At 41.5% G+C, this 26,929-nt stretch overlaps 2 protein-coding genes and 1 long non-coding RNA gene across 4 annotated transcripts in view; 2 read left to right on the forward strand and 1 right to left on the reverse strand.

Moving 5' to 3' along the window:
- Window positions 1–1,089, reverse strand: part of Suds3 (suppressor of defective silencing 3 homolog (S. cerevisiae)) — a 35,296-nt gene extending 34,207 nt beyond the window's left edge. Inside the window, exon 1 of the mRNA XM_005396532.2 lies at window positions 635–1,089. Within this exon, the coding sequence (XP_005396589.1) occupies window positions 635–1,013 (379 nt within the window). The 5' untranslated portion in view covers window positions 1,014–1,089. The remainder of the gene's footprint in view (window positions 1–634) is intronic.
- On the forward strand, window positions 998–2,870 carry LOC106149848. The gene is made up of 3 exons (XR_001236296.1): window positions 998–1,090; window positions 1,364–1,486; window positions 2,828–2,870. It is a non-coding gene; the product is annotated as an uncharacterized LOC106149848 (long non-coding RNA).
- Window positions 2,871–4,512: 1,642 nt separating this feature from the next.
- The window catches only part of Taok3 (TAO kinase 3), a 186,922-nt gene continuing 164,505 nt past the window's right edge, over window positions 4,513–26,929 (forward strand). The window contains exon 1 of one of the 2 annotated variants that reach the window (XM_005396533.2): window positions 4,513–4,805. The gene's annotated coding sequence lies outside the window, so the exon portion shown is untranslated. Of the gene's footprint in view, window positions 4,806–13,659; window positions 13,872–26,929 lie in introns of those variants that run through there. The other variant, XM_005396534.2, reaches the window with a different exon arrangement.

A 26,929-nucleotide genomic window follows, 5' to 3' on the forward strand; every position in this document is an offset into this window, starting at 1 on the left:
AATACTGGATGAACATCTCATTCCATCCTCAACCCACCCCAGGGAGTGGGCGCTGCTAAGAGCTCTACTACGGCTAAGTAATCCAAGGCTGGAAAGCCTAGGTCCTCTAACGTTGCAAGGCTAGGTGACAGAGCCAAAGATCTAGCTGCTTCTTTCACCCAACCTGCTCTATTCTCAATCATGCACTGTACCGCGCGAAGTGGGGCTGACGTACGCATTTCAGAGAGACTTGGGGACGAGAAAGCCAAACTGAGCTTCACTCTGATCCTCTCGGTAAAAAGAGGGGGAAAAAAAAAAATCAAAACGGGCGTATTACTCAATGCACTCAACGACTTTCCCACCCTGCTGATGAAGACGCCAGGGTTCAACCACAGACGGCCGGGGACGCGATGAAGTCTTAGAGACCTCCAGCTGACAACGGCTAGCCCCTCGCTGACCCCACGTTGCCGGGGACACGCACCCCTGCGCGTCTCCCGCTGCCGGGCGCCCGCAGGGGGGGACCCCGCTCCTCCAGGCTGCCCCCCGACCAGCCCCAAGCCCGCAGGTCGCCCCGCCCCCTCCAGCGCGGCTCCACCTCCTCCCCAGGCGTCCCACTCCCGCCCGGGCAGCCCCGAGAGCCCTGCGGCGGGCTCACCCTCGTCGGACTCGCGGCCCCGACAGCTGCGCTCGTCGTCCTCGGCGCTCTCCAGCTCCTCGTCCTCCTCCGGGTAGTACTCCGGGGCCGGCGGCGCTCCAGCCGGGGCCGGAGCTGGAGCCAGCAGCCCCGCGGCACTCATGTCGCCTCCCACCGCAGCCGACTCTGTTCCCGGGAAACCGCGGTTACAGGCGCTGAGGACGTGACGTCCTCCTAACAGCACCCGAGGGAGCCCACTAACTCCGGGAGCGGGAGCCACGGCGACCCCTTTCCCGGCCCGCCGAGCTCCGCCCCCCGCGCCCGCGCCCGGCAACGGGGGCCTCACAAAGCGGGCGACTTCCGGGTCGCGAGCTGCCCGACGACGGCCTGACCCTGCCATCCATGAGAAATGGAGAGAACGCCAGGCCCTCCTTTCTCCAGATCCCTACACCCTTCATCAGCGTCTGAATACTCTCAGTGAGTGCGGGTTGGAAGGAGCGGGTTGGCGGGGAAAGGTAGGCTCTCTGGAGTTAGGCAAATCTTTGGACAGCCCAAGCCGCGGTCAGGACCCCGAACCTCAAAGGACAGTTCCGAAAATAGCCGCCAGGCGGCGCCCAGGGCCAAAACTAAACCAAGGATCATTTACGACCTGAGGGGCGGGGCCGATGGGGGAGGGATTGGCAGCGCCCTTGGCAGGTGGGACGATCCCTAATTTAAGCAGAAGAATGACTTGTACCGTCCGCCTAATAGGTCAGGAAACCCAGACAGCCGGAGTGTGCGTGAAGATGCAGGAAAAAAAGGAATCTTGGCTCCTCCCCTAATTGGACCTTTGTTGAGAACTAAAAGACTAGGCTACTGATATACCATCCTAAGGTCAGCAAAACCGTATTTTCCCACTCCTTGGGAATCTTTTCTATCCTGTGGGTTTACTGGATAAGGTGTGCTCAGGATTTTACAGATGACAAGAGATCTGTCATTTGCCTTTTAACAAACCAGTACCATACAGTCTACACGGTTTAGACTTCCAGACCCAGGGCCTCCACAGAGGAACTGCTCCGTATTTCTTTGAATATTAATTTTTAAAAATTTTGCCTAATCCAAAAGCTTGCTAACCAACTCAGCAAATGAAGCATTTGAAATAAATGAAGCAAATGAATTTGGCTAAAACTCAGAAGACTAGAAAGCTGAGTACCTCTATGAATTTGTGATTCCCTCTAAATACAAGCCGGTCATAGTGTTGTAAACTTCACTTTACAAACTTAGGATGTCTGTCACTTTCTGTGGGAACAGTGCTATTGAGTTGTGTGTAGCCAAAAAAAAAGGATTAAAGAAAAGAGCCCAGAGGTGTTTAGTGGCTTGTGCAAAATAATCCCACCCTGTGTTGCACTTGAGTTCCCATAGAAGCAGTAAAACACAACACAGATGTGGAAGCAAAGGTGAAACCAAACATTCTCTGATTCTCAGACCTTTTGTGATCAAGTTTATCTTGAAATTGGCCCCCAAGGAGTCTTCTAAAAATGAAAATCCTTATTCTCATCCAACTTGTTTTGACATTTCTTATGTGCTACCTTGTTTTAATTAAATTATTGGCTCTCTTTGTAAGAGTAATTTCCTCCCAACAAAAATGCAAGAATTTGCAAAGTGGAATGTTACAATGTCTTACCAGGAGTTCAGCGATCTTCTGAAGTTCCTTCTAAACAAAAAGACTCTCGGGATTCACTGTACATCTGCTATCTATGTTTAAACTAGGATTTCAGAACTGTCTCTTATCCAAAAGATGAAGTCATTTTCTATTTGTGTGCAGTTGAATCACATCTAAATTATTTGCAATCAACTGCATTGAGCAACTCGAGTTTATCAGTAGCAATATTCATAAAGCAGAAAAAGAATCAATAACATTTTAGAAGTCAAAGTTTGTTAATGGAATAAACCCAAAAAAGTGTATTTCATTGCAAAGTAGTGTCAAGACATTGGGGGTTTTCTCTTATGTTTCATTTTTTATTGTTAAGAACACCTCTTGGGGCTGGGGATTTAGCTCAGCGGCAAAAGCGCCTGCCTGGCAAGCGCAAGGTCGTGAGTTCGGTTCCTGGTACCGGAGAAAAACCAAAAAAAAAAAAAAAAAAAAAAACCAAAAAAAAGAACACCTCTTAACAGTCATGCTTTCTTTATATGTAATAGACACATTTTTTTTTTCTTTTTGTCTTTTTGAGACAGAGTCTCGCTATGCAGTTCAGGCTGGCCTTGAGCTCACTTTGTAGCCCAGGATGACCTCGAAATCGCAAAGATCCTCCTGCCTCAGCCGCCCCAGTGCTGGGATTACAGGCATGCGCCAGCATGCCCAGCAAAGGGACACAAATTAATTTCACACTTGTGAAAATGTACTCCATCTTTTCTATCCAGAGAACTGAGAGATAATCTCTTAGCTAATAAACAGAGAAAACTGCTTCTTAAAAAATTCTCTCATGGCTTTAGTCTTTCTCATCTTTATAGTTATTTACTATGTTTGGAACAGCCTCTTCAGGTTTGTAAAAATCAAGCTCCCTCAAAACTAAGTTTCACCAGCTGAAATCTTTCTCTGCATCTCTTCCCAAAACAGTATTCGGCCACACTGCTGAGACATCTCCTTCAGAAATCAACCTAAACCCAAGTCCTGGCCACCCTGTCTTAACGACTTTGTGCACCTTCCAGGCATTTCTACATTCCCTGACATCGAAACTTAAAACATTGGAGCATCGTAATTGCAATGGGATACACTTTTTTGATTTATGGATTGTTTATACAATTTTTAAATAGAAATGTATACTACTTAGAACACAAGTTTCATCAGCGAGAGTTTTTTAAAGAGGGAATGATGTTCGTGAAATGAAGTAATTTCTTCCTAAAATGCTACATCTTCAAAGTCCATAAACTTCCTTAAGGGCTTACAGGACAGCAAAGCAGTTTTCAATTTGCACTGTTGATTTAATAACATCGCCAGTTCACAAAAATGCAATAAATGGCTCTGAGTAATGCGATGCATTTCAACCCTAGCAGGAACCACCTTTCAGCTTGGGTCAGGACGGGTCTCTGATTATCACAGGTTGCACTTGGGTCAGAGCCCAGTGACCTCTGGCCATTAGCTCACACTCACTCATTGAAACCTGTTGGCCTAGAAAAGGTTATGTTCAGTGTACTTCCCGGAACCTTGTCAACGCTAACAGGGGTGCTCCTAGCGCAGTTCTTGTTTATGCTGTCATAAACCCACAAACTGAACATTTAAGCTTTGTCCTTGGACCTGTTAAAATACGCCCCGTCCATGTTGAACGTGTAGTTATACAGAGGATACACCTACTGCGTAATTTCCACCCCCAACAGTATTAAACTGACGTCTGTTGAACAATTCAAGCAAAGGCAACTCCCCTACCAGAGATCCAGGAAATATTTCCAAGGCATAGGCGAATAAATGTTCTATTAATTTACGGCAGAATTACTTAGAAGGCTCAGGATTACTAACATCCAGCGAGAAAGCAGGATCCTCCCTCAAAAGCTCTTGCCTGAGGGTCTCTGGGAGTCTCCCAAAAAAGTAAAGGCGCGGGGAGAAGTGCCCTGAACTTTGACCCCAGAGCAACACAAACACGACGGACCACACCCCTGACGGGCCCAAGAGTTACTAAAGTTGCGAGGTCTTCCGCATCGGAGGAAGCCCCGCCCTCCACAGCCCGCCCACCATCAATTCTGCCAACCCTCAGGCACCATCGACCTCTCGGCTTCCCAAGGACGTCCAATCAAATACCTATATCCGGCCTCGGCCCAGTGCTCTGCCATCAGGCAAGGTAGGTAGAGAGCCTATCGGAGCAGAGATGGGGGCGTGGCCAGGAGTAGGGGGCGGGCAGACTAGGAGGGTGGGGCGGAGCACGCTCGGCGCAGTCGGGTGCGATTGGCCACCCCTGGCAGGAGCCGCACCTCGGACAGCAGCGGCGGCGGCCCCGGGAGGGTCGGTGTGGCGCGGGACGCGGGGTCCTGCGTGGAGAGTGGAGCGCGACGCGGAGTCCGCGGGCGGAGGCTGCGCGCAGCCGGACCAGGCACCAGCGACCCGACCCGGTGGTCCGTCAGGGGACGCGCCGCAGGAGCGCGACTCGGGAACAAGTGCGGGAGAGGAAGCGGCGGCGCTGGCGGCGGCGCCGGGCCGGGAGGCGGTGACAGCGGGTGTGAGGTGAGAGCCGGGGCCGCGGGGTGTGACAGCGTGCGCCCCGGCGAGGGGACCCCGGGCGGAGTGAGGGCGCGGAGGACCCGAGCGAGCGGAGTTCCGGGCGCGGAGCTGACAGTGTGGACTGTGGCGAGGAGACCCCGAGAGGGACCAGGACGGCGGGGGGACGGAGGGGACCCCGAGAGGGGCCGGACAGCGGGGTGAGAGATGGGGTCCCCTGAGAGGACGAGGCAGCAGAGTGAGGGGAGAGGACCCCGAGAGGGGCTGAGACCGCGTCAGCGGAAAGGGGGCTCGAGCGGGTCCAGGACAGTGGGTCCGACGACAGGCGACCCCGCGAAGGGGCCGGGGCAGGAGATGGGGCAAGAATCCCCAGAAGGCTTAGGAGAGCGGGGTGAGGGGAGGGCCCCCGAGAGGAACCAAGGCGGCGGGACGACGGGCGAGGACCCCACGAGGGACCAAGACCGTGGGGTACGGGGGGGGTCCCCAAGAGGAACGAGGGCAGCGGGCTGAGGGACAGGGTTCCCCGAGGAGAGCTGGGACGGGGTGAGGGGAGGGACCTCGAGAGGGACCAGGACCGCCCCGAGACGGTGAGCGGTGGGACCTCAAAGCGACCGGGACCCTGGAGTCCGGGGAGGGGTCCCCAGCAGGGCGAGGACGGGGAGCTGCGGGGTGGGGATCCTGAGAGGGCCGAGACTGCGAGTTCGGGACAGGAGACCCTCAGAAAGCCAGGCTAACGGAGGGGACCCTAAGTGCGCTTAAAACAGCCGGCGGTCCGAGAGGGGCTGGGAGAGGGCTCCCCGCGCCCTGTGCAGTGCGGGGCTGGCCGAGAGAGAGGCGAGAGGGTGGCACCGGCTTAATTGTGGGATCCCGAGACTGCCGCCCCCCAAGGCCCCCAGGACTACCGCGGCGGGAGCCTAGGTCGGGGTTGCGGCGTCAGGTGAATGGGAAAGGCCGGCAGCACCCACGAGGGAACGCGGACACAGCTCGGAGGCCTGGGGTTCCGCGATCTTCTTGAGGGTAGAGCCGGGGGTACTCTGCGGAGCCGGGATTATGTAATGAAACATCTCCCGAGCGGAACGCGGGGGCTGCAGGGGTGGAGGGACTCTGGAGGTAAGCGCTTGAGAAAATCAGGAGTTGTGCTCCCTGACCTCTTCCCGCTCGCCCGCTGGCTTCTGACTCAGTCCTTAGAGTTTGATGTGGATGCCTTGAAAGTGGGGGATTCCTGATCTTAATTGAAACCGTTGGGTAAAAAGTTGGAGAGAGTTTCTTTAGCCCACTCCAAGAAGTTGAAAGGGAAAGGGATCGTTCCTTCCGGAGACCCACATTTTGGATTAATTAGGATGTTTATGTCATCTGTATATTTTCCTGGACTGCTGGTTTATTTTTTGCTGTTTTTTTTTTTTTTCTTTTTAACTCAACAAAGAGTTAAGAAACTTTTTCAGATTTGGCAGCACGTGACTATCAATGTTTACAATGCAAATTTTAAGGGACTGTACTATATACCAAGTTTGGAACAGAGGTTAACTTTGATGAGATGGAAGGTCATACTAAGTTTTAAAAAGAGATATTGGAGTCACTAAACTACTAGCACTTTCCAGTTAGATCCCCAAAGCTACCAGGACTAAGCTGTAGGCGTACTTCCAGGACAGGTAAGCCTATTTATCACAAAAGTTGTTTGTCTTAGTAGGAGGCAAGTGTGTGGCTCTTAAAAAACTGAACTTGAGCCGGGTGTGGTGGCATGTGCCTGTAATGCCAGCACACAGGAGGCTGAGGCAGGAGGATCTTAGCGAGTTCGACACCAGCCTGGGGTACAAGGTGAGCTTAAGGCCAGCCTGAACTGCATACCGAGACCCTTTCTCAAAAAGACAATAAATATAAATGCGGAACTGGATGGAGGGGGGCAACAGTAGGAATGACAATTGGGAAGCAGCCTACTAGTTTTGACAGATGTGAAAATTAAGCTAAGACCAAGCTCTTTGTTCATACTGCCTAGAATATGTTAATACTGCACCAACTACCCTTGATGTGTTCCTCAAATGCACATGCTTTGGCATGGTTATAACCAGTTTTATATTTGAATTTTTATTTTTTATTTATTTATTTGTTTGTTTGTTTGTTTTTCTTCCAGTACCAGGAATCGAACTCACGACCTTGCGCTTGCCAGGCAGGCCCTTTGCTGCTGAGCTAAATCCCCAGCCCCTATATTTGAATTTTTAAAAAATCTTTTCTCCGTGTATCTGTTACTTCTTCTCACTTCTTTTTCATGTGCTTTTTAGAGGCAGACTCAGAACATGATGGTTTTAGAAAAATAATGGAGAATGTAATTACTGTATCATTTCACAGTTATATAAGTATCTCTTTTGTTTCAGTTTAGAATGTGTCTTATTGGGAATGTTTTGCCTGTGCTTAGTAGTGGGCAGCTTCAATTAACAGAGAAAAGGGAATGCTGTAATGTTCCCCAAAGATGTGATATACAGGCTAACCTAGATCTAGCACTTCTTTAGGTGCTGAGGTTCTAAACAGGGTCTCATTCATGCTAGACAGATGCCCAACAGTGGAGCTATGCCCTCACCCGCTAGATCTGCTACATTAAATCCAAGACAAAAGTCACTGAAGTAGTTTTTCATCAGGCTGATAATAAGTACAAGGCATGCTCTGTTTAGGGACTTTATTTGACTTTCCTGGATGTAGAACCATTCTTATATGGCTTCAGAGAACGTATAACTTGATGTGATTATGAAAATTCCATTAATAGAAGTCCTCTCCTATGAAATAGAAGTTATGCAGATGAGAGGAAGAGCAACAGCAAACATTTAAAATATGAGACCCTATAAGAAGTATTGAATGTAGTGTTTTGTGTTAAGTTTATTTTTTCAGAATGCTAGGTGGAATAAGTAAAAATAAGACCAGTTAACAAATGAGGTTATTTAGAAGGGACATATATTAATTATGTAGTGCATAAAATGTATGAAATGGTCTATGGAAGGATTGGGAATCTAGTACCAATAATTCTACAAATAATAGAAATATTTGAGTGGGTAAATTTTTTCACTGTCTTGTTAGCTCATTTCTGACTGAAGCAAATGGTCATTTTCAAAGACAACACATTAAATTTATTTCCTCGTAAGAAAAGAAAGTGTTCTGTTACTCCCATGAGTAATTACTAAAGCAGTCATTTCCACCACATTACATTATGATATTGATCCAAAGATGATGAAGAGAGCTGGGTGTGGTGGTGCACGCCTGTTATCCTTGCACTCGGGAGGCTGAGACAGGAAGATTGTTACAAGTTCAAGGCCAGCCTGGGCTACAAAGTGAGCTCAAGGCCAGCCTGAACTGCATAGTGAGACCCTGTCTCAAAAAAAAAAAAAAAAAAAAGATGATGAAGAGAGATTCATTGGAACAGGATTTTTAGGGACAGGAAGGGCCTCTAATGTTTTTATTCCTGGGTAGAAGGTAGCTAGGAAGGTAGGAATTCTGTGAGAATTTTTTCATTTATTTAAAAAATAAAGCTAGACTACAACAAAGTGTCTGAAATCATTATTAAACTTACTTTCTATTTAAAAATATAATCAAAAGAGATTAAGATGGAGCCTTACACTTCCATACAAATACTTATGGCAACCACAGAATGAGAGTCCAATTTCTTTTGGACTTTTAATTATTCTGTTTTAGTTTAGCAGGATGCAAGGGCTGTCCAGTAAATACAATAACCCATTTTATACTTTCTTTACCACTGGATGCTATACAGTCAAGCCATTGTAATCCAGAGACTACCTTGATATCTAAATTGGTTTAATGTTTAAACAACCAGAGTAAGCGGTCTTACTTTTTCCAGTATTCATATTAACTGGTTTCGGTAGAATAGGACAATGAATGAATGAAAACTCTCAGTACTTTTTTCTATTCAATTGTAGCTAAGGAGGCTTTGTACTGTGATTTTTCCGTGAGCTTTATTTCCGCCCTTCCCTTGTAAAAGAAGACAGAAACATGAAAGGAATAACAAGGCAAGAGGAACGATTCCACTTTTGTGACTGTCTTAGGAGATTTCTATGATTTCTTTCCGTTTGTCTTCAATGAGAAATTCCTGTCAGTCAGAGTAGATAGTTTCTTGAATTTTTTTTGAGTTGTGGGATACAATTACATTTCAGCATAGGAAATTTAATTTGTTTTTAGTTAGCCTAATCAGTTTAATAGATTGCTTTAGTATTTGTGAGGGTAAGTTAAAAGTTTTACTCTTTCTTAGCCTGAACTTAGTAGAAGAAACTATTATAATTATAGATTGGTTATGGTGAATTTATGACCCAAAATGTGATCTAACTCAGTTCCAAGCTACAGGCACCAAATTTTAAAAAAATAAAACAAAACTATTTAAGAATTTTACAATAACTAGAAAGAATTGATGTATTTTATTGTCTCAACTATCTGTTGTTACTTAAATACTTTTTTTTTCAGACGATGTCTCACTATGTAGTACAGGCTGGCCTTGAGCTCACAATGGAGCCCAGACTGGCCTCGAATGCACAGTGATCCTCCTGACCCACATACTTTATAAATCAGCCTAGTGTATATTTTTCTGTCCAACCGGAGACTTGTCAGAGATATCAAAGTATATTTCAGGTCCTCCAAGTTATTTCTATTGTATAGGTTAAAGGGCTACTTTCTTGGCAGCAGAATGATGTAAGAGCTAATTTCTTCTTTTGTTATCACAGATCAGACCCCTAACCATTGTCAACTGTCTCACAACACATTTTTCATCCCTAGAGAGTGAGAGAAGGAGCCGGGTGTGGTAGCGCACACCTGAGGCTGAGGCAGGAGGATCCCTGCAAGTTAGAAGCCACCCTGGGCTACAAAGTGAGTCCAAGGCTAACCTGAACTACATAGCAAGACCCTGTCTCCAAAAAACATTTTTTAAAAAGGAAAAAGACTGAGAGAAGGATGATACCTCGGAATCAACGTTTTACACGTAGCAAAACCTACTTCCATTAAGCAAAAAATAATGTGGTCCATGTAGCATTAGCTTCTAATAATGGGAATTAACATGCCCCAGTCTCACATTTTGGGATCTTTTATGTGACCTCTGGCCTCTGAAATGATGGGTAGCAAAATCAATCCCCAATTATAGGTTTTATTTTAATATTGTAGTCAGTTACCAAAGTATTTGGTAGAAAAGCTCAGTTTTATTTTCTTCTAGCCTTTTTGAAAGACAGTGTAAGAACCTCAATGCCAGAACTTTTTTTTCTAGATCAAACTGGGACTCCATGTGTATATATTTATTTTTATATTTTACTTTCCATCTGACACTGGTTTATGTCCATACCAATCAAAGATTATGACAATACAGATACGTTTTATTTGTCCATTATAATAGTTGGCACTAATCAAACAGATGCTTTCTTAACTACACTAATAACCTAATTAGTCTTGGCAGAAGCTTTACTAAACCAAATGATAGTTCATGGCCAGTGTATCAGTCAGTGTTTTACTAGAGAAACAGATATAACACAAGATACACAAATGTATAAGAAATTACAAGATCGGCTTACAATGGTCAGCCATAGAGCTGGAGGAGGAAGAGCAGAGAGTTCGTGCACACTGGAGACTGAAGATTTTAGCCCAAGGTCCGGAGTTCACTGCCATGTCCATGCAAGGTCCATATCAGGAGGCCGATGGATGTACGCCGAAAGGCTGAAGGATACAAAGCCAAAGAGTCTATGCTGGAAGCCAGGAGATGTCCAAACTGAAAGTGAAGACTGGAGCTCCTCCCAAGAGCTGAAGCCAGGCTATCCTTCCTCATTTACACTTTATACCATCAGGCCAATGAGCCGTCCTAGGGTTGGTCATCTACACCCTAGGATGTAGAAAAGCTGCCCCAGGGTGGGTCCTCTATACCCTAGGGTACAGAATTGCTGAGCTGTTTTAGTTAAGCTTTTAAACTTCTCCCATTGACGAAGTCAGTCAGCCATTACATTCTGTTGTGAATTCAGCCTTTGTTTTTTAAAAAGTTTGTGCATAAATGCACAAATTTTTTAGAAACACGTAAACATGATTTTTAGATTATCTAGGCCATGATTTAATAGAGATACAAATTTACAGTAATAGGCTTTACATACCTTGATGCCTCCATTGCCTCTTGTTCAAAATTCTCTTCACCAGCAGCTCACAGGTGTGTCATTTAGTTGTGCTCACGTAGGCAGCAGGTATACATGTTTGTCATTTACTAGTGGTGAATGTGCTGAGGACAGAGATGGATCTTTGCATCCTTTGCATCCCTCGTATCAGTTATGTTACCAAGCACAACGTATGAAGGATACTCAATAAATGTGAATTGAACTAGTAAATGCATTAGTGATTAGCAAACTAATAGACTGTATTTCTATGCACACGCTGTTTCTAATCCCCGGCATGAAACTAACCAGAGGGATGTTAAGATACACAGTGTTTCCTTTGCAATACAAGAACAAATGTTAGCACAATTCGTCTACCACAGAAAAACAGCATGGTTCAGCGGAAAGAAAAAGAGCCTTAGACTCAGGAAGACCTGTGCATCCTTTTTTTTTGTCTCTATTACTATTAGCTACCTGACCCTAAGTGAGTTACTTAAGGCTTAAAACTCTCTTTTCTGTCATCTATAAAATAAGAATTCACACCTCTTAGGATTCTTGGAAGGAATGAAGTGATTTATGTAAAGTGCCAACCACAGTGACAAACACATAGTAATTGCTTAATAAATAGCAGCTACTTATTTTAATCACTTGAAACAATCTTTCACTGCCGTTTTTGCTCTGCTCTCGGTGTCATTTAGTCCTTTGCTGAACCCCATGGCTCATGACTCCAAAAACTAAGTATTAGACACATAGGTTTTTTGATTTGTTTGTTTGGGGGGTTTTTGGTACTGAGAATTGAACTCAGGACCTTGTGTTTGCTAGGCAAGTGCTTATGCCACTGAGCCATATCTCCAGCCCCAAATGTTTGAGAATAGTTTTTTTGTTGTTGTTTTTGTTGTTGTTGTTGTTCCTTTTTTTTGTAGTGTGAATTGAACTCAGGATATTCGTGCTTGCCAGGTAGGCACTTATGCCACTGAGCTATATCCCCAGCCCCACATAGGTTTTTTGAGAATCAGAGAGGTAAATGACTTTCCAGGGTCACATAGAAGCAGCAGTGGTAAACTGACCACTGTCACCTAGATCTTAGTATGTTTTTTTGGCATTGCTGGTGATGGAACCCAGGGCCTGGTGCATGTTAGGCAAGTGCTCTACCACTTAGCTACACCCCAGCCCAAGATGTGACTTTTCAGCACTGTACATTTTCCATCCTCCATGGTCCAAGGATATAAAGATGATCTTAGCAAGGCTCAAGAAGGTCTATGTCTCCTTCACCCAGTCCCTTTCTCTTTCCCCTTATTCTGCCTAAACAGCTCTGATTTTGTCATTGCATGTTTAAAACATCTACTAATTTCTCATGAGCTTGTCTTGTCTTGCATTTGTCTTAAATTCCTACACTAGAAGTGAGAGTCCATGAAGTAATTGATTGTTCGTGTTCGCCCTGTTGTAGATCCAACCTTGGATCACACCCGGTAGGCAAGCACTCTGTCACTGAGCTACATCGCTATCACTAAGGAGATTTTTCTTTTCTTAATTGCTGTAGTCTCAACTCATAAAATAGTAATTCCTCCAATTTGTTGCCCCCAAAGTTACTGTTATTCTAAACATAAGGAAGTAAAATCTTTTTTTTTTTTAGGAAGTAAAATCTTAAGGCAGTAAAGTTTAGCTTAGAAGAGCAGAGTTCACACTTATTCTTTGGCTTTTAAATTTTTCTTTGAGCAGTCTTAAATTTACTGTATTTTTCTTCTGTTGAATGCAAATAAAAAGCCATTCCTACCACTACACTGTACATCCTAGATGATTGTGTGGCTAAAACCTAAAAAGACCGTTCATTGTAACAGTCTCCTAGAAGCTTGCTAACATGGCCCGAGGCATTAGCGACTAAAACCAAAATCATGGTAAAATTCAGCATTGGAAGAGTATCCCTTTAAAAACACTTATTTTGTATTTCTTAGATGCTGATATTGACCCTGAAAATTGGCCAAATCAAGCTTCTGATGTTAATTGGGGGTTGTTATCAGTTTTCTGCATGTACAAGTAATTGGGTTTGAAATGTGTTTTAAGCCTGAATTAAAAGGACTTAGTCACTGGTGACTCATGGTGAGAAGTTTTTCCTTTTCACTGCTGGAGTGAAGGCCATTGCTCCCAATATGCACTTTGGAAACACTGAAAACATAAAAATCCCTATTTTTGTGTACCAGGTTTTGAAAAAGCTCTTTGAGGCTTAAAGTAGTGACCTTAATTGCAGTGCTTTTTAGTCGTGAGCACTAATTACAATTGACTTTTCAGATTTCCATACAAATTTTTTATTCTCTGCCTCTATGTGAGCTTTCTCATTATATACAAAATCCTTAAAAGTCCACTAGATAGTATGTGAATGACCACCAGGACTTTGTTTTATTCGTTTTTATATTCTAGTGCCTGAAACAGTGCTTTGCACAGAGAAGGCAATTAATAAGTATTTGTTGAGTGACGTCACATTCTTAATAGCGCAGCTCAGAAAAATCATGAAAGTCTGTTGAAATAAATTTTACCCAGCCCTTTCGAATTAGGTAATCATCACTTCATAATTACCCTAGTTTGGGAGGCTCCCAGCATTAGCCCAAAGTGGTTCCGTCTTAAATGTTCTGAAAATTGGTTCTGCCAGCCTTCACCCTCCTCTCATAGATCACTTACAAAAGGAAGGGTAGATTGGCACCACCCAGAGGCACTTGCACGTGTGAGAACCAATGAGAGTTCTAACAGGAAATACTTCAGCTTGCAGTACTGATAGTAGTGTGCGGCACCCAGATCACACTCTTTATCTGCAGTTCCTTATTAAGATAATACGAGGCCTCCTGAAAACAAAAAAATACATATATATGCACATGTGTGTATAGATATGTGTATGCTTAGAAGAAAATTAGCTTTAGATTTGAAAATGAAGATGTGAATGGTTATTCACCTTTTCTTTATTGTCGAGGAATTGGTGAGTTGTTTTTAAATTGTTTTTTTTTTTTTCTAATATTTTGCCCTGTTCAGCCTTACTCTAGCATGTGGGGAGGGACGTGGAGGGTGCATTAATGTAAAATGATGAAAACTTAAGCTGGTAGCATCGCCAGTAATTTTACCTTGTTCTGATATTTACATGCTACCTTCACGGTAGTCACTGATAGACTATCATAGATTTTTATGTAATATTTGTTTAGCTTAAGCAAGTTTTCCTCCTTTGTACCGACTGGGGGGAAATCCTGGAAAATTTTGTAGAAAATTCTTTCCAAAATGTCGAAATGTAAAGCTGTATAAAATGCTGTTGACGTTAACTGTCTGACCAGGAAGTACTTCGTTCAAGCCTCACTTATAAAACTAAGTGTCTGTAATAACTTCCTTTCTTGGGATGAAGGTGCTTGATAAGCTGGGTAGTGTTCTTACAACTTCAGTTCAGTTTTATCTTTCCTGTAAGGGCCGGCTTTTTGAAGAAAGCTATCTCTGGGGCAAATTTATTGATTGCTGTTGCTAAATAAAGAATTTTTAAAGTCTTTAGCATGTTGGAATGGAAATACAGGACATGTGTTTGAGACAATCTAATGATAGTAAGATTACTTGGCATTTATTTTATTATAAATATAGTTTAATGTTTTATTATAAATACAGCTTGTGTCTAAACATTGTTAATGGGGGCTGGGGATTTAGCTCAACAGCACAGCGCCTGCCTGGCAAGTGCGAGGTCATGAGTTCGATTCCTGGTACCAGAAAAAAATAGAAAAAGAAAAAGAAAAAAAATAAACATTGTTAGTGAATGGGAGTAATTTAATCTTTGTTGAATTTCATGTGAATGTTTATGCCTTCACTCAAAATCCAGCTGATAGTAGTCAGCCTCAAGTCATTGGATTCATATGCTCTATTTATTTTAATTTGTAGTTTGATATTCTACAAATAAGTATTAGGGTGGATTTTTCAAAACTTGGGCTTGTTCAGCTTCCAGTAAAGTTTCCAGTCTTAGCAAAAGAGTCTCTTAACAACAATAAAAAACTTAAATACACTAAAGTCCATTTTATTAGATGATGTAGCTTATGGTATGGGTGATATTATTATTATTATTACTATAAAACAATATTTCAAAGTTAAGCTTTCCAAAATGGCACACTATTCATCTTACAGACTTTTTTTTCCCCCCCCCCTCCGGTACCAGGAATCGAACTCACGACCTTGTGCTTGCGAGGCAGGCACTTTGCCGCTGAGCTAAATCCCCAGCCCCAATCTTACAGATCTTTAAAAATATGACACTTCCTTTTTTTTGTCACAGAGAGAAAACAGGATAGAAACCAGAGAATATCTTGAATATAATACCAAACTTAGAGATCAGATTATCTGGTCACATTTACTGTGTTCTATAATTTTTTTTATCTGTTCAGTATATGGGATTAGTTATTAAAGTATGAAAATAAGATATTTTAGCTATAAGATAATAACTTATGGGACTACTCTAGTTCATAAAATGTAATTTGATGAAATAGGCAAGTAGACACTTTTTAATTTGACATCCCATAGTTTATATGTTAAAGTTAATGCAAAAGATTTTATAAACTGGAGAAGCTACTTTAATAGCTTTTTTTTTCCACCAGCTTCCTTAGGCTCCTAGAATACAACTTAAATGAAATATGTAGGCTAACATAGAACCTGATATCCAAAACATGTTTGTAAGACAAATTAGGTCTTACATATCAGATGCATTTTTCATTTAAGAAACATTGCTGTGGCTATTACTTATTGTGGAGGAGGATTGTATTCACAGCATGACAAAAAGGAATTCAAACTTTCAAATAATCTTTGAAATGTGATGCCATATAGGTTGTGCTTTTGTCCTTAAGATCCATAAATATTAAGGACTTAAAAGTACAAATTGTGTGAATTTCAGCTTTTGTAAGTAAAGAGGATTTTTGTGATGATCTAAATGTTACATTGGCTGCCCACAAGTATCCCAGTCATCGTTTGAATGGGGTGGGACAGAGGAAGTGGGTGGCGCTACACAGTGACAGATTACTGCAGATTATATGGCTGCTTGCCAGAACACCACTAGTCAAAGGAAATAGTGGAAGTTGCTAACTGCATCCTATTAATTTGTGTATGTTTATTTAACCAGTTCTAATAGTTTGCTGGTTTCATACACAGATGACAAGTTTTACCCGCCAAAATGACCAGACATGTGGCAAACCTTCTATTTTCTGGTTTCTGGGGTCATATTCCTTATCTCTAGTCTGCAAACATCACACTGACCCTTTTGTGGAAGGCCACACATCAGCAGGAAAAAAGAGTGCGGAGGGAGGCAGAACTTAAAGCTATAACTTACAGTTTTTTCAATTTAAAATTTTATATCGCAGAACTCAGAACTAAGATGTATGGGTGTCGTCCCATCACATTTAGGCTGTTTATATAAACTATTAACAATTTTTTTTAAAAGATCACCTATTGTGAAGGAGTTTGCACTTTTAGGTTGTTCCAGTTCAGCTCTCAATTGAGAGTCTTTCTGTTGCAACATAAAAGGAAGCCTTTGTGGAGGGAATAGGACATCTGTGCCCAGATACATAAGGAGGGAATTAACAGTGGAGGTTTATTTTTAGAAGTGTCTTATGAATATATTTTTTGTACTAAGAAGTATCTTTGAAAGGTTAATTTCACTGCTAGGAGTTACACAAGTTGCTTAGGTCACTGGATATTCTAAGAAAATACTTTTTAAAGCATTTGGATGTCCCCAGTCAGCCTAGTTAAGCCTTAAACTGGCCCATCTAAATAGTAGCACTTTTTTTGTTTTTTCTTACTATGACCAAATTCAAAAAGATACTGAGATCCTGTCACTACCTTCAAATAGTAATATATGTTATCCTGAAAGAGAGGACAGTAAAAGTCCAGTTCGTAGCAATATCCCACTGTCCTTTAGGAACAGAATACAGTGTTTTGAGCTCAGGGAGTTGAGGAATGTGTCATTTGTGGCGCTGACACAGTTCTTGGAACTGATGTTCCTCCCTGACTCTGACACAGTGAGTAACATGTCCAGCTTCCTTATATTCACTTTTGGTTTTGGTCACAAATATTTGGCGGTGGCAGTAGATTCTAATGATTTGCAGAAGAATGGCAGATAAACATGTCTGCCAGATGCTAGTTTTGTGGCCGTGCACAAATCCCTTTTATCTTCCCTGAAACCTCAGTTTCTTCACCTGTGAAATGGACGTTAATTATAATCCTTACCTCTCAGTATTGTTGTGAGGTTTAAATAAGATAATGCATACAAATCACAAGGTTGGCCACACACTGTAAGAGATGAGCTCAGAGGCTAATAATTACGCTCATTTTTGCTATTTTGGGGTATGCTGATTTTCACTGAAGAGCTCCATCAAAAATGATCACACCGTTGGTAATTTTCCTACCATTTCGTCTATAATTTGGTAAGCCCCCCCTATTATTATGTTATCCTTCTTTTACTCTTTAAAATAAAGAAAAAAGAGAGAAGTTAAAAAATGATCACAGGAAGAGATATAACAACAAGTGAAATCATGGATAGGAAATAGAATCAGTATCATAATAGAATTATTTTGAAAAAAAATGTGAGGCCTGGCATGATGATGCATGCCTGTAATCCTAGCACTCAGGAGGCTGGGCCAGGAGGATCGTTGTGAGTTTGAGACCAGCCTGGATTACAAAGTAAGCTCAAGCCCAGCCTGAACTGCACAGCAAGACCCTCTCTCAAAAAGACAAAAAAAAAAAAAAAAAAAAATAGAAAAGAAAATAATGTGAGCACATGAATGAAATCTGTTGACCTTATTTATTCCACACTTGTTTTTGGTTTGGTTGTTTGGTTTTGGTTTTGGTTTGTGCGTTTGTTTTTTGGTAGTATTGGGGATTGAACCCCAAGCCACCACTTCCACAGACATTTTTGATTTCTATTTTGAGGCAGGATCTCACTGAGTTGCTAAATTGCCGAGGCTGGGGCCGAACTTGTGAATCTTGTGCCTCAGCCTCCCAGTGTGTTGGGATTACAGGCACGCATTACCATACCCAGTTTCCTCATACCATGTTATATGCTAAGCATTCTAAGAGGATGGGAGGAAATACAGTGTGGGAGTTGACTAAATTTAATAAGTATTAGTCAAAACTATTATATAGTTGGATAAATGTAGTTTTAGTTACATTTTTTTCTTTGTTTCACTTCAGAGAACTTCCTCTCAATTTAACAGAATAGTTCGGAAAAGCAGCATGGCAAAATGTTGATTTTTAAAATGTGTTTTCTCAATAGAATGTGTGCATTTTCATCAGAGTGGGCTGCTGGCAGGTAAAGTTAGGACTGTGATTTAAGATTTTTAGATTGCCCTAGCTGGGCATGGTGGTACACGCCTGTAATCCCAGCACTCAGGAGGCTGAGGCAGGAGAATCATTGCAAGTTTGAAGCCAGCCTGTGCTACAAAGTGAGTTCAAGACCAGCCTGCACTGCATAGTAAGACTCTGTCTCAAAAAGACCAAAAAAAAAAAAAAAAAAAAGATATCACAAAAATATATTATGTTTTTTTGTGTTTTGTTGTTTTTGTTTGTTTTGCTTTGTTGTTTTTCTGGTGGAACTAGCCAATAGACAACATATATTTGAGTATAAAGAAAAATGTTGCTGGGGATATAGCTCAACAGCACAGCACCTGCCTGGCAAGTGCAGGATTGTGAGTTTGATTCCTGGTACCAAAAAACAAAAAGAGAAAAACGTTTCTCTGCTCCCACTTCTAGGGGTTCCTTTCCTGTATTGGATCATGGATCAGTTAACTGTGTTCCTGAACTGAAAGCATTGCAGCTAATTCTTACAGAAGCTGTCTTCATGGGAGGTGTTAGCAAAGTACCTGTGAAATTTGGGGGAGCACCTGCAGTAAACTGACTAAAACAAATAATGAAACTATACTTGAAAAATACCTAGCTTTTGTGAACATATTCTTAGTGTTTAAAATGTTTAGGTCTTGGGCCAGTGATATAGCTCAGTGGCACAAATGCCTGCCTGGCAAGTGCAAGGTCCTGAGTTCTATTCCCAGTACTAAAAACAACCCTAAAATGTCTAGGTCTTAATCTGTAGTATAAACCCTTTGCCTAGTAGCCAGCTTCTAGGCCAGTCTGTATCTTTTCTCTATTTCTGGTGACCTCTAATTTTACATTCTCAACACTGCTGCCAACATACACCGAATACCTGCACCCCTGTGGCCTCCTTCCTAGGTGCCACACTTGTTATTCTCCATCCCGGATAACCTTATCTAAATGCTACTTCTCGCGTGTCACTCCTGGTTGCAGAGAGCCTCAGTAGTTCCGTTTTCTACTACATGACTTCTTCTGCCTGACTTTCAACACTCTTTCTAATCTGTCCTCCACCATTTATCCAGTTTCATTTCCTGTGTTCTTGGGCCCAGCCTTTCAGTTCTTTTGAAGTCAGGCTGTCTGTCAAACACCATACTCAGTCCAGTCTGTGCCTTTGGAACTCATTTATTTATCTTACCCAAAAGTCCCTCCTCCAGAGCTTCTCTCTGCTGACCGGGATTTTACCTTTACTTCAAAGTGCTCGGTCAAGTTTACTCTGTGTGTGAAACTTTTCCCTTTTCTTCAAACTTGCAGGTGACTTTCTTCCCACGTTAATCACAGTAATGGAACCCAGGGCCAAGTGCATGCTAGGAAGGGCTCTACCACTGAGCTACATCCCAGTTTTTCAAAAGCAGGATCTCACTAATTTTCCGGACTGACCTGGAGCTCTTTATCCTCCTGCTTGAGCCTCCCACATGGATGGAATTACAGGCATGTACCACCACATGATTTTTAGTTAGCAAGACAAGGAACAAAAATATATGTAATGTTGTATATCATTCCTGTTCTGCCTTCACCAAACACTTTGAATACAAGGGCCCTATCTTTACAGTTAAATCCTTCACAATTCCTTAATGCTGTGGTATCTGACTTCACTTTGAAGGGAAAGAAAAGCAAGTAGATCTATTGCATCATTTTACCTAAAGTCAAAGTCAATAACCCTAGTAATATGAAGGGGGAGTTGTAGCACATCTATATATAATTTTAGAACATCTGTCTAATGCTTTGGGTCTGTGTTGATGCTTAGGTATTGATGCAGCCAGTTATGCCATACTCTTTGTTCATCTATTCAGTAAATACTTAGCATCTACTTTTATCAGGTTTTATGCTAGTCCTGAATAGAACTATGCCTTTTCCTTAACTAGTAAGCAGAAAATTATCTGGCTAAAGCAGTGCTGTAAGGATCTATACAGTGCTAGGAAAATATGTAGAAATTTCACTGAATCTTTTTCTATTCTATTTCTTTAACCTAATAATACAAACCACCTATTGTTTATTTCAGGGTGTGCCTCAGCCGGTAAACTAAGGCTAGATATTTAAGCTTGTTGTTCCAAAGGACAATAATAATAATTGCTGATTTTGGAGTACTTGCTAGATATGCATATTACTAGCATATTATTTTCAAGATCCCTCCATGTTGTAGTATGTGTTGGTACTTTACTCCTTTTTGTGGCTAGGTAGTGAGTATACTACGTTCTGTTTATTCCCCAGTTTATGAACATTTGAGTTATTTCTCCTTTTTTGGTGATTATCAGTAATGCTGCTGTGAATGTCCATGTGCAAGTTTTTGTATGGACATGTGCCTTCAATTCTCTTAAGTATCTGTTTAGGAGTGAAATTGCTCACAATAACTTCTGTCAAATAATTCTGTTGAAAATGCTTTCAAATTATATTATGAGTCATTTACTCATCACTAATTCCTACACACATACATAAATAACATACAAACATAAAATATTGTTTATTTAGCTAATATGTTTCTCAGATCTTTTCTTCAGAAATAAGACAGAGGCAAACTTAAGCTCATATTCTGGAAAGTAATCTTTAATTCAAACGAATAATGTGAATTTAACATTGCCTACTACCTGGAAAGGGGCTATGGAGAACCAGTAATCAAGACTCCTACTGCTAGTCATATTCAATTAAAGAAATTCAGAAATATCTAGCCAGGTATAGTGGGGCACACCTGTAATGCCAGCACTGGGGAGGCAGAGGCAGGAGGATCACTGTGAGTTCTAAGTCAGCCTGGGCTGCTAAAAACAAGGCATACTTGGGTATATGTCTCATACCTGTAATCCCAGTACTCAGAAGGCTACTGAGGCAGGAGGATCATAAAATCAAGGGCAGTCTAGGCTACACAGTAAGTTTGGGGCCAACCTGTACTACAGAGTGAGACCCTGTCTCAAAAAAAAAACCAAAACAAAACAAAAAAATAAATGAATGTAATGCATAAGGGCATCAATGCCATAAGAAATTCCCCAATACTTTCTACACACTAAGAAGAAAGAGATTGTTTCTGCAGCATGGGGCTGATGAACTTTGGAGATGGAATTTGAACTAAGTCTTGAATACAGACTAACTTTTCAGTCTGTGTGCTGAGACATAATCAATGTATTTTTAGCCTAGTTCAGACATTGTGAACAAAGTGTTGGATACTTAGGGACAGTGGCAAATCAAAGGCCTTTGAATCACATACCAAGACGTTTGCACTTTGAACAGTGGATAGTGGGGAGCCATTTAAGGTATTTGAATAGAAGAGACCGATGCAATCAGAGCCTTTGAAAGACTACTCCGTCCATAGTATGTAGCATGACTTAAAGGAATAAAGGCACGGGGAATGAGAACTTGGACTAGTAGTGAGGTTCTGGAACTAGGACAGCTTTAATGGAAAAGAAGAAAAGCAGCTTGTGAGAGATTTATCGTGGGCATTAGCAGCTTGGGAGAGGGAGTGAAAGCGTTGGAGTGTATCTGAGGGACAAGAGGAAGTGTAGAGAGACGAGCCCCAGCACAGATGTGACCGTGAAGAAGCGAGAGAGAGGACAAGCCAGCCGAAGTGGTTGGGCAGGAACTAGAGCGGGATAGCGCCACACAAAGGAAGAAGCAAGGGCCTGTGAGGAGATGCTGCCTCACAGTCATGGAAGGTACAGCCGGAAAAGACTCCTGCTGGCTCTGGAGATGAGGAGGTCGGAGCTAGCGAGCTTATTAGCCCCAGCTTAGCCTGGGAGCACCTTGCTGTCAGGGATGGTCCTCCCTTCTTCCCTCAATAAACCATCCCTTGAGCATAGTACAGGCCAAAAAGAAGGGTTGGTAAAGAAAAAGCAACTGAAGGTTTCAGGGGGAAGAAAAAGGAGGTCTAAAGGAAATGAGACACTCATCAAATAAAGAATTAAGAGGCTGTTTGCTATTGCTGGGCCAAGGGGGTTAACCTGTGGGATGAAAACATGAGTATAGAAAATTTCGAGGTGGAATGCAGAGAGGTTGAGGAAGCTCATAAAAATGGCTTCAATGTAGAATTTCTAATGTTGTTACTTAGTAGTAGTACTACAGATAGACGAATTAGAATTAGAAAATACCCTGAGTTACCTCAAGCGTATGTAGAGCGGTTAAACTCTGTCATTCCATCCTGAATAAATGGTTCATTCTTTTAGCTATGTATTGAACACATCTTTGCTTATGCTTTTAAATGCATTTACCTCCTAAAAGCATAGCTACATGGTGTAATTATGTAGAGTACTAGTTAGGCCTGTTGAGTCCACATTTCCTGTAATTATTCAAGCTGTGTATTTTGAGTGCTAATAATAGTGGGAAATAAAGTATGGTATTTTGTTTAAAAATTAGTTCATAATCCTCAGCTTAAAATTTTTTATGCAGATATTTTAGTCTTCCTAAAAGATGTCCCAAAATAATATTTTGTATTTCCTGTACGATATTATTAATCTGTTAGTAATCTGTTTTATAACATACCAGACAGTACAGTAACATTTAAATCTTTACAAGTAATAGTTAAAAGTAATGATGAATATATGTCACTTTGAAATTTAAATTCCCTGTTTTCAGATGTTATAAAAATCAGTTTCTTAAAAGTTCTGAAAAGGAAGGTTCCCAGTAAAAAGACTTGGTAAACAAGCAGATGTAGAAGCTAAGATTCCCTTCATTTCCCTTAACTTTTTCCTCTCTCCAAAAAAATGGTGGGGAATCCCTGACCCAAGACAGCTGTCCTTAAGTACTTTGTAATAAATGTACAAGCAATACATTCTTTCTGCCTTAAACAATAGAAAATACATGAGTAGTTAGAAGACAAAAATTTATATTCTATACCCAAATATATTTTGACATATAACTTTCCAGGCTTACATTAAAGTATTTTTTAAATAGTAATTAGGATAGTTATATCATATACATTGCTTTATAAGCCACTTTTTCTTCTTACTTGGACAGTACGTCACCATATCAACAAATATTCATCTCTCTATCTTAAAAATATACTTCCGCCGCACTTTCAAGCTGGCATTGTATGGATATTTAAGATGGAAGTTTTTCCTTCTTAGTATTTATTCTCACAAGTGTTCTAAATAACTTCTTAGTCATCTTTTCTATCTCTAGTACAACTCTAGTGTTCTGTCCAGTCACAAGAACATTCTACAGCAGACAGACCACAAGAACTTGGTTTCCCAGAACAGTCTTTTTTTTTAAATTTTTTTCTAATAGAGGGGATGAATGCCATTATTACACTGTGTGTTCTGACAAAGGCTCTCGTTGCTGATGTTATGTCTCCTCCTTTCTCCACTCACCAGAAACACAAGCACCGGAGTCTGACATTCCATTAAGCAGCAAGGGCTAGAGAGAATGCATAGTCACCTCTTGAAACATCTTTCCTTGGCCTTCATCTGCTCCCATCAGCTCCCACTATACTTCTTCCCTTAGATTATCGTCAGCCTTCCTTTTTATTTACATTAGTGCATATTAATTATACAGAATGCTGGGCTTCACTGTAACATTTTCTCTTCTGTTTGTTTGTTTTTTTCTTCCAGTACCAGAAATCGAACTCACGACCTCACGCTTGCCAGGCAGGCGCTATGCCACTGAGCTAAATCCCCAGCCCCCATTGTGACATTTTCATACATTCATGTAGCATACTTCATTCATATCCATCCTCCCATTTTTTCTTTTCCCTCCCCTCCATCTCTTTCTGATCCTCCTCTTCTCTAACAGTCTTTCTTCTATTTTCGTATCACTTCCCCTCCAGATTCCATGTATAAATCATGTGATATTTGTTTTCCTGAGCCTGGCTTATTTCTCTTAAATGATGTTCTCGGCTCCATCCATTTCCCTTCAAGCAACATGATTTTGTTTCTCCTCCTTTGTGTGTATACCACATTTTCCTTATCCATTCATCTGTTGCTGGGCCCCTAGACTGGTCTCATATCTTGACTATTATAAACTGTGCCATAAGAGACATGGTAAACATGGGTATGCAGGTATCTCTATAGTATGCTGATTTTAATTCCTTCAGGTACTGTATATGGCAAGGAATGGTGTAGCTGGTTCATATGGTAGTTCTATTTTTACTTTTTGGAGGAACCACCATACTGATTTCCATAGAGGCCATACTCACTTACATTCCTACCAGTAGTGTAGAAGGGTTCCTTTCCCCGACACCTTTGCCAGCATTTATTATTTTTTGTATTCTTGATGATGGCCATTCTGACTGGAATGAGATGGAATCTCAGTGTAGTTTTGATTTGCATTTCCCTGATGGCTAAAGATGTTGAACATTTTTTCATATAATCATTGGCCATTTATACTTCTTTTGAGAAGTGTAAATATTATTATTTGTTCTTTTGTTGTTAAGTTTTTTGAGTTCTTTATGTATTCTGGATATTAATTCTCTGACAAAGATGTTCCCCCATTCTGCAGGCTTTCTTCACTATGTTGATTCATTATCGTTCCAGTTTTACGTTCAGAACTAGAGAAATGTTAGGTTTGTGCACATGACCAGTTACTACAGTCAATTAAAGCATATTTTTTGTCCTTTTTCCCCCTTTGGCAGTACTGGTGTTTGAACCCAGTGCCCTGTGCCTACTAGGGAAGCACTCTTATCACTAAGCTACACCTCCATCTCTTTTTAAATTCTGAGTCAGGGTCCCACTAAGTTGCCCAGGCTGGCCTCCATCTTGCCATCCTCCTGCCTCAGCCTCCCAAGTAGGTGGATTGCAAGTGTATGCCAACACACCCAACTTTTTCTCATTACTCTGAGGGCTATATTTCAGTCCCCCTTTTTAATTTGTTGTCTTAGTTTTTAAATTTCTGTTCTGATCTGACCCTGAACTGTGCATATTTTCGTTCTCATATTTAGAGAAGCTGCTTCAAAAAAGTAGATATGGCTCAGTAGGGTTGGTTTTTTTAAACACTTAATGACTAGGTGACTGAATATACTAAGCTTACAAAATTTGTTAGTGATCCTTAACTGGCTAACACCTTGGAAAAACAGCTTAACATTCTGATTATCCTTGACAAGGTGAACGGGTGGATGGGTATTAGGAAGAATAAGATGACTGAAGTCGCTGAGTGGTTTAACAAAGGACTGACAAGATAAAGTGTAAATGCAGAAGAGGCTCCACACTGAAAAGCATGAGAAGTAAGAAAGTCTTAACTATGGGAAAGTAAAGTGCTATTATTTTGAAAGCCATAATACTATTCACAGTATTAATAGTGTTGATATTCACTGATCATTTATTTTGCAGTTCAGAGGAAACCACCTTTTGGGGAAAATTCTTTGCACTAGTTTCAAATACGAATTGTGAGAGAGGACTGTCAATGTAAGTGGTAAAAGCAGGACTCAAAGATCAAAAAGCTCTAATTGCCATGTATCTTTCATGTTATTGAGCGTATTGTAAAGTGACAGTGGCAGTACCATATTTCTTAACTGGCATCTCCATCACTGTCAAAACATGAATCGGTATTGTTGATGTGAACACCACTTCTTCCTTGTGAACCGAGAAAGATGGATGGATGTGTTGGGATGTGGTATCCAATTTACACCTGTGCTTTTATATGATAACTGAAAAGCCAGCTCTGTAACTGCCTTCCTGGAATCCAGTGGATTACACTTACTCTGACCTGCTTTCCCTTCATTTTAGAAGAATCAGAGTTTTAATTTTCATATTTTGGAAAATGAGAAAACAATTTAGGGAGTGGACAAGATAAAGGGCAAGTAGTACATGAGGGGCTCTGGAAAGAAATGAGTGACGTCAGTCGAAGCAATAAAATGAACAGGTTAAACCAGGCATGGTGGCACGCACCTGTAATCCTAGCACTCGGGAGTCTGAGGCAGGAGGATTGCCACAAGTTTGAGGCCAGCCTGGACTACATAGCAAGACCCTGTCTCAAAAAAAAAAAAAAAGAAGATTGAAGCCAGACCATTGTTGATGTTCTAAATTTGTAAAGTCAGATTCTAGTGACTTTTTATAAGAGTCTGAATTTAAAAATATTTTCATCTTAAAAATTCCCATCTCTGAATTACGGTCTGTAGGTACTTCCTTTAAAGTAATTTTTTTTTTTTTCCTTTTTCAGACAGGGTTTCACTATGCAGTTCAGGCTGGCCTTGGACTCACTTTGTAGCTCAGGCAGGCTTCCTGCCTCAGCCTCTTGAGTGCTGGGATTATAGGTGTGTGCCACCATGCCCAGCCTAACATAATTATTTTAATGGTTTATTTTGGTGTCATTTTGGTATTTTATTCTGTAATGTGAAAATGTACCTAATATAGGTCCCTAGGCATAGCAAATACCCAATAAATATTTTTAAACTGCTTTACTAGGCATTCTAATTTCTAGGTTTAATGTAAATTATGACATGTATGTAGTACACTGAGCCTCTTGATTTCCCATAAAAAATGTTTGCTTTTGTTCAGTGAATTTACTCCACTGTGAACTACTACCTAGAATGTACCAATAGAGGTGGAAGGAGGGGCTGGGGATTTAGCTCAGCGGCAAAAGCACCTGCCTGGCAAGCGCAAGGTCGTGAGTTCGGTTCCCGGTACCGGAGAAAAACCAAAAAAAAAAAAAAAAAAAAAAAAAAAAAGAGGTGGAAGGAGCTACTGTGTAATTTTTTTGAAACCTAAGAAATGCTATCTGAACTTGATACAGACATTTCACAAGAGGTAATAA

This window comes from Chinchilla lanigera, unplaced genomic scaffold, assembly GCF_000276665.1.
Source record: "Chinchilla lanigera isolate Chin_1 unplaced genomic scaffold, ChiLan1.0 scaffold00054, whole genome shotgun sequence".
In the NCBI taxonomy this organism is placed as follows: domain Eukaryota; kingdom Metazoa; phylum Chordata; class Mammalia; order Rodentia; family Chinchillidae; genus Chinchilla; species Chinchilla lanigera.